Source organism: Trichosurus vulpecula, chromosome 3 (genome assembly GCF_011100635.1).
Source record: "Trichosurus vulpecula isolate mTriVul1 chromosome 3, mTriVul1.pri, whole genome shotgun sequence".
NCBI lineage: Eukaryota > Metazoa > Chordata > Mammalia > Diprotodontia > Phalangeridae > Trichosurus > Trichosurus vulpecula.
In genome coordinates, this window is record NC_050575.1 from 303,567,716 (window position 1) to 303,576,259 (window position 8,544).

At 38.4% G+C, this 8,544-nt stretch overlaps 1 protein-coding gene across 1 annotated transcript in view; it reads left to right on the forward strand.

The window, feature by feature from the left end:
• ZMAT4 (zinc finger matrin-type 4) overlaps positions 1 to 5,043 on the forward strand; it is a 338,331-nt gene extending 333,288 nt beyond the window's left edge. Inside the window, exon 6 of the mRNA XM_036749995.1 lies at positions 4,907 to 5,043. Coding sequence (XP_036605890.1) covers positions 4,907 to 5,043 — 137 coding nt within the window. The remainder of the gene's footprint in view (positions 1 to 4,906) is intronic.
• Positions 5,044 to 8,544: the final 3,501 nt, after the last annotated feature.

Below are 8,544 nucleotides of genomic sequence, written 5' to 3' on the forward strand. Positions count from 1 at the left end.
ACATCACCCACAACTCAATAGAACAATATTAAACCTCTCTGAAAGGCTCAAAATACCACACCAAGTCTAAATGTTCCCCTGCTCAGTTTCTCTGTGAATTTCCCTTTATGTGAATTCCTTTAGAGATATAAGAGTTCATATTTACCACGATAAACTCAAGTTGATATCCACTATTCTTTTGGGGTCAACCAGACTTAAAGTCCACCTTTATTTTGGTGCCTTGTGATATGATAGGGAATAGTTTTATAGTCAAAAGACCCCAGATCAAGCTGGACAAGGGTTCTTAATGTGAGCTCCATATACTTTTGGAGAATTTTTTAAAAAAAATATGTTGGTAGCAATTTCATTATAATTGGTTTCCTTTGTAATCCCATATATTTTATTTTATTCATTTAAGAACATTATTCTGGAAATGGGTCCATAGGTTTCACTAGACTAACTGCCAAAGGCACTACATGACACTATAAAGATTAAGAACCCTTGAGTTAGAGGGTTGGGCTGAATCAAATTAGATGAAATTTAATAGGGAATACATGTAAAGTCTTTCCCTTGGGTTCAATTTCACAAGTATAAAACAGGGAAGCATGGCAAGGTAGCATTTTATTTTTTTCTTGGACTGAAGCTCGATATGGCTGAATAAGTTGTGGTGTATGGTTGTGATGAACACTACTGTGATATAAGAAATGATCAGTTCAATGATCTTAGAAGGGCATGGAAAGACTTGCATGAAATGGTGAAGAGCTAAATGAGCAGAACCTAAAGAATAATGTTTATAGTAACAATTAAACTGTTTTAAGAACAACTAAGTCACTTTGACTTAGTTTATCGTATACCTTTATAATAATGAATGCACAAATTAAAAATAACAGCCATATGAAGGAAGATGCTATCTGCATCCAGAGAAAGAACTGACAACTAGAAGTATGTATAGGATAACTTTACATATATTTATACCTATCTGTGTCTAATCGCAGCCATCTCTAGGGTGGGGCAGGGGGAAAGGAAGAAATAAAAGGAAAAAAAGAAATGTACATGATAAATTTATTATATATTTAAAATGAATAGAAAGTTGTACACAATAGATTTGCGGTTGTAATCATCTTTTTTTTTACTATAGTATGTTATGGAAATGCTTGTTTTATTCCATAAATTAAAAATTAAATAAATTTTTAAAAATTTTTAAAAAATAAAAATAAATTACAGTATAATATGACAGCCAAAAGAAGTAATTCAGTCTTAGCCTGGAATAAGAGGTGTGCTGTCCAGGACTAGAGAAGTAATAACCTCCTTGTTCTAAACCCTAGCTAGATGACATCTAGCTTGTTCTGTTCAGTTCTAGGCACCACATTTTAGGGAGGCCACTGATAGTCTGGGGAGTATCCAAAGGAGGTCCACAGGGATGGTAAAGGGCCTGAGTACATGTGGTATAACTGTTGGGGGAAAGGATCTATAGATGCTGACCCTGAAGAGAAGGCTGGGAAGTAGTGTTAACTGTCTTGAAATATTTGAAAGGCTGTCATGTGGAAAGTGTATTTGGCTTGTTCGGCTTGAGCCTAGCAGAGAGAACCAAGAACACTGGATAGAAATTGTGAAGAGAACGCGCTTAGGATAGACATGAGGAAAATGTTTCCTAACACTTCAAGCTGTCCAAAAAGCAAAATGGTTAGACTGAGGATGAGGGGGTGTCTTCCTATGTATCTTCCACTGAGGACCCAGCCAGAATAATAAAGGCCTTTACATAATTTTTGGTTTTTGTTTTTAACTATTTCACGGATTCTAGTGTAATGCTTGGGCTACCAATCTCTTATGGCTTGTTCTTTGCTATATTTCTACCTTAATCTTTTTTTTTGAATCATTGATGTCCATGATGTTGTCTTTTATGCCACTTCTCATGTGAAAGTCATCATTGTAAATAACCTACAGACCACTTACCACTGGCATATGTTCCTTTGGTGCCTTTTAGGTCACTGCTAACTTTAATTCTTCTGAAATTATGGTGTTCTATGATTATATTAATGTAGCATCAAAGGGAAAATATTGATGTTAAAAAGATTAGGTTTCAGAGCAGGGAGTTGCTTGAGATTATTAAAAATACCATGTTATTCCTCATTCCTCCTCTGGCCTCGTCTTTGCCTCCTATTTTACTCTGGCCTAGATTTTTAGCCATATTAAGTTCTTAACCAAGATATATGTAATGATAAATTATCTCAATGGGCTGCCCATCCAATTGCCTATCACAATGTGGGCAATGAATATTCGTTTTCCTTCCACTTCTTTCTCCCCCCTATCGATGAATAAGCCAATATCCTATGAATACAATGGAGAAAGTCCTGCGGCATTTCAGGATCTGATGTGACCAACACAATTTTGTCATCGAACAGGACTGTCTGGAGGATTTATTTTAGCAATAATTATTAATATTAATGTTAATAATTTTTCATAAAGATGGAACAGAACACATGGCCTCTGACAGACTGTGCCAATAGGAGCAGCGATTCAATTGCTTCTTGGTTGAATGCTGAGTTGTCAAAAAAAATCAACAAAAGGTTGATTTCACTAGATTTTATTTAGTCAACTGTGATCCATTTGTTTTAGAGCCGCTATGACTTTCACAAACAGACTAATTGACTCTTCATTGTTCTAATCAATACATTAATGCTTGCCTATCATTCAATCCAATAAATGTTTTTCAGTCTGTACTTTGTACAATACACTAGGCCAGAAGCTAAGAGAAATAAAAAAATATGAATAAGATAGGATTCCTGTCCTCATGGTGGTCCTAGCTTAATGGAGAAGATATGTATATAAATAAATATAATACAAATTACAGAGTGAAAAAGCAATAAAGTATGAGGTGTTAAATGACTTTAGAGGAAGAGGAGCTTGCTTCTGGTTGGAGGCATCAGGGAAGGCTTCATAGAGGAGATAAGAATGGCCAGAATTAATGAGGCAGATCTGAGGGATGCAGCATCTGGGGAACAATCACTTTCCAGCTGGAGGTAACAGCTAAAGCAAAGGCCACAAACTAGGAAATTTTAAGGCATGTTCAGCAAGTGGTCCAGTTTGTCTAGAGCTTATGATGGCTGAAGTGGGATAATGGAAGATAAAATTGAGGTCAAATCATGGCAGGCCTTGAATGCCAAATGAAAGAGTTTGTGCTTTGTCCAGTAGGTAATAGGGAGCCACTGAAGATATTTAAAAAGAGTATATCTTATTTAGTTTTAATCTTTCCCAATACCTTGAACATAGAAGGCATTGAATCAACAACTATTGAATGAATGAATGATCAGAATTATGCTTTAGGGAGAACAGTAGAGCAGATGTACATAGATGTTAGTCAGTAAACATTTATTAAGTTCCTCCAGTGTTCCAGGCACTGTGGTAAATTCCAGGGATACAAATAAAAATAAAAACAAAGACAATCCCTGCCCTCAACGAGTTTACAATCTAATAGAGCGGGGTGAAATGGCACACAAAAGGAAGCTGAAAAGTTGATAGGAAGCGAATGAGAAAGAAGTTACCTGGCACAGGCATGATGGAAAGTTCCTAAGAAGTCCAAAAGCCGTGCAGCTGGTGGAAAAAGTAGGGAAAAACCTTACTGGGACCCCTCTTTAAGTAGATTCTCTAGAGACTATGGCCTTGCCCTCCAGGAAGAGGGTCCAACCAGAGGGGTGGGGGATGCTGATGACATGTGAGTACCAGGTAGATTCAATCTTGAATCATAATGCAGGTATATAGGTGTTGGAGGCTCTGTGAACTTCAGCCCAGGAGATTAGCTGGGAGACTTTTCAATAGTCTGAAGGGAAGGAAAATAAATGAACACTTCAGTTGTCAGAGTGGACTACCCAGTCTGACATTTGAACACAGGCTGTCAAGGTCCACTGAAATGGACAACAAGCCATTTATTTGCCCCATATTATCTATGTTGTGTTTCTCTCACCCCTGTGAGTTGTTTTCTTTCAGAAAAAAAAAATTAAATCATTATGTTAATTCTTAAAACATTGTAAGCTGGTTACAAATAAATGAAACCATCCTGAAAGCAGCAGAAGGAAGATAATGCTATGGACTGTGGTAAAGCTATATGAAGGGGTTCAGTTCAAACTGATATTTAAGAACAGGTCCAGACTAAGGTACCATGATGCAGTGGGATCTGCCTGGACTTGGAGTCAGGAAACATGGGTTCAGGTTTCTGCTCAACCATCAGTGTGACCCTGGGTAAGTCACTGACCCCTCTGGACCTCCTTAAATTTCTTCCTCTATCAAATGAAGATAATGATATGCTAATCGACCAGTCAATCAGCAAGCATTTATTAAGCATTTACTATATGCCTGGCATTTTGCTAAACTCTGGACACAATAAGAAAAAGCAAAAACAATCTCTGTCCTCAAGGAGCTTATATTCTAAATAGACAGCATGGAGATAGACTGGTCCATACAAGATACAAGAGTCTGAGGGAAGTAATCTAAAAGGGAAAGACCCTAGTAGCTGGGAAGACCCAGAAAGACCTTTCACAGGTGTTACTGCTTGACAGCCTACCCCCCCCCCCAGGCTTGTTGTGAAGAAAGCATTTCATCAACTGTCAAGTACCAAGTAAATGTGAATTATCATTATTATGTAATATTGGTATAATTATTTTAATGGAATAATAGTGGATTTTAATATAATAATAATAGTAGCATTCCACACTTTATAATTTTGGGGGAGGGAAAGGTTTCAGTGGAAGGATGACAGATTGGGAGGCTTCCTATTGTCCCTCAAATGTATTGTGTGGGAAGTTGCTGAGTTTGCCAGCCCTGCCAGAGGCCTGTTAACTAAACAGTTGCCTCCTCTGAGTTGTAAACAGAAGATAGGTGGGGGATAGGTGACTGGGACCAGGATAACCTAACTGTGGTTTTGTGTTCACAGGTCTGAGGCGCAGTTACACGTGTAGCATCTGCCATGTCACCCTCAACTCCATAGAACAGTATCACGCCCACCTGAAAGGCTCGAAACACCAGACCAAGTATGTACTTTCCCCTCTTCAGTTCTTTTTTTTTGGATGAATTTCCATTTATCTGGATGCCTATAAAGACATATATACTAGAGTTAATATCTCATTTGACTGGTATTCTTATAACAAAGGAAGTGCACATCTTGAAATACAAATGTGCATCTCTATTAAGATGTGTGTCCTTGTGTAGAGAAATTAGGAGGAGGAGTTTGGCAGTAGGAGAGAGAGAGGGTCAGAGGAAAGGTTCTTGTTTATTACTGTTGTAAAATGCAGCCAATGAAGGCACTTTTGCAAAGTACATGTACTGAAATAAGAAGTTCCAACTCCAGGAGATGAGACTTTTCTGTGCTTAGATGTAATATTTTTTAGGCTTCTATTATTCTTCAAAACAAAGTCCTACCTGAATGCCTCATCATAATATGGAGGGGGGGTTGGCATTCTTAATGGGCTATACATACCATTTTGGGTAGGCTTTGAGATCAAGCACAGTATCTGACTGTGTGTCTCATCCAAGGACTAAACTATCTGAGAGTAAAGTCCATCACACTAAGGTTGGACGGTAGGTGATGGTTTTCTTTACTCACAAGAAATGAAATTGTCTACTAGAGGTATGAAAGAGTCCATGTTGTTGAAGAGAACACCTACATCAAGGAAATCAGAGATCCTTTAACTGTTGACATGATATTCATCTAAGAAAATGATTGAACTCTTACTATACAGTGTTGAGTAGATTAAACTTTCCAAAAGACTGAAACTTAACATAGTAACCCTTTATGTGATCTTGATGGACATTTACTGATATTCAAATCCAGTTCTCAGCAAATTAGTAAGTAAGACACTCTGCTAGGTACTTTGTGGGGAGAGGGATGCACAGATGAATATGAAACTGCAAGCTGCTTAAAAAATTTGGTAAGGGAAGGTAAGTACGCAAATAACTATAGTACAAAATAGAGTATGATAAGTTCAAGGAAAATATATAATGTGCTTTGAGGGTTTAGAAGAGAGAGGGCTCATTCCTACCTGAAGGGACAAAGGAAGACTTCATGGCATGTGTAACCTTGGAGCTGGGCCTTTAAGTAAGGTCAAATACAGTTTTAATAAGGAGATATATAGGTACAGCATGAGCAAATATTGGAAGCTATTAATGAGTCCAGGGAGTAGTGAGTAGTCCACTGTGGATGGGGCATAGAGGATTCACGAAGAGTCATAGTGTGAAATAGGCTGAAAAGTTAGAATTTGGATTCTGGAGTCCCTTGAATGCCAGGCTTGAGCTTGAGCATAACATGTTAGTCAGTGAAGAATCTTTAGGATTTTATTCGTTGAAGGTTTTGGATTGAAGTGATCACTTTTCAGCCTCATCTCCCAGCATTGTGCCTCTTTTATGTTTGGTACTTAATAAAGTATTCTTGATTTATTGATTGGTGGTCAAACTCATGTACTAGAAATGTTACTTTGGCAGCTTTACCAAAGGGGGATTGAGGATAGGAGATAAGTTAGCAGCCTATTGAAATAGCCCAGACAAGAAGTGGTGGAGACTTCAATAAGTGTGTCATCATTGTGAGTCGAGAGGAGGAGACTACTTTGACACCTATTTCAGAAGACGAACAGGACTTGGCAGCTGATTGAATGTGGATAGTGGGAAAAGGAGAAGTCTAAGACACCACTGACATTTTTACTGAGATGACTAGGAGAATGATGGTGCCCTTAGCAATAAAAGGGGAATGAGGAGGTTTGGGGAAAAGATGAGGAAGGTGACTCTTAATAGCAGGAAAGAAAAGCCCAGTGAGGAATGCAAAGGAGGCCTAAGTTAAGGAGTAAAATATGTCCTAACAGTTCCGCAATGCAAAGCTAAGGTGCCTTGGACAAAGAGATGGTGAGATATCAGGGAAAATATGATGTGTCTTAAGGAGATCACCATGACACTCATACTGACATAGAAGAGAAAATAACTTAAGAAAGCATGTTATTGATTCAGAATTAGGGGGATGGGGAAAGTGTGGCTAGACAAGCATTTATTTGAAGAAGATTTTGGGGTCTTAATGGACTGCTAATTCAATATGCTTCAGTAGTGTGACATGGCAATTAAGAAAACCTAACGTGAGCTCAAACTATATGAAAAGAGGCTTAGTGGCTGGAAAGGGGAAGGTTATAGTCTTGCTGTACTCTGTTTCAGTCAGACCATATCTAGAGTTTTGGATTGATTTCTGGGTATTCAAATGCTAGGAAGGATATAGAAAAGATGTAGCACATGCAAGGGGAGGTAGGGTAGGAAGGGGCCTGTAGAGCTTGCTCTCTGAGGATCTATTGAAATGTCAGGAGCTATTTTGCCTAGAGAAAAGAAAATTTAGAAGTGACAAGGTTACAGTTAGAAGTATTTAAAGGGCTCTTATGTGGAAGAGGGATTACAATGACTGATTAGTTCCAGAAAGCCTCATTAAAAGCAATAGGTGGAAGAAGCAAAGAACTAGGTTCTGGATTGATTTAAGAGAAACAAAACTTCCAAAAAATTTTGTTACAAAGTCTAATTGCATACCTTGGTAGTTGGTGAGCTCCTTTATACTAGAGGTCTTTAATGGAAATGCAAATGAAAATTTTCTGTGGTTGCTACATCAGGGGATTATATTTCATGTATGAGTTTAAATATATTAATTCTGAGGTCCCTTCCATATCTTTATGCAATTTTTTCTCTCTCCTACCCGCATATTATGTATAGATTTACCCTGGGTTTGCCCTGGATCCTATTCTCTCTACACTCTCAATGAACTCATCAGTTCCCGTGGGTTCATTTGTAATCTGTGAGCAGATGACTTCCAAATCTATATAGCCGGCCCTTATCTCTCTCCCGTTTTCCAGTTCTACATTTCCATTTTCCTGCTGGACATCTCATTCAATTTGGTATCTCATTGGAACCTCAAAGTCAATGTGTTTAAAAGACAAATAATTATCTTCCAGCGAAAACCATCCTTCTTCCTAATGACCTTATTTCTCTCAAGGACACCACCATTCTTTTCATCCAGGTTCCCAACCTAAGAACCACCAACTCTTCTCACTGAGCCCCTACATCCGATCAGTTTCAAAATACTGTTGCTTCTACCTAAACATCTCTCAGATCCATCCCATCCATCCCATGCTCTGTGCTCACACTGCAGCCACCCTTGTCCTGGCCTTTATTGCCTCTGGAGTGGATTATTACAATGGCCTCCTCCTAATTCATTTCTCCACGTCTAATCTGCTGCTTCTCCAATCTACTCTCTGCAGCTGCAAAAGTGATATTACTAAAATGCTGACGTGACTTTTCTTTTTGCCATTTAAAGCCCTTCACTATCTGGTTCCAATCTCTCTTTACCTGCTAATTATAATCTATTTCCCAGCTATACTGGGCTGTAGCCAAATGGGCTTCCTTGTTGCTTCCCAACCTTTTATTTTCTACCTTTGCAGCTTTGTACGTGCTGTCCCCTATATCTAGAAATTTTCTCTTTCTACGTTAAAATATGAGCTCCCCAAGGGCAAGGACCAAGTTTTTGTCTTGCTTTGTATCTCGAGCACTTAGCAC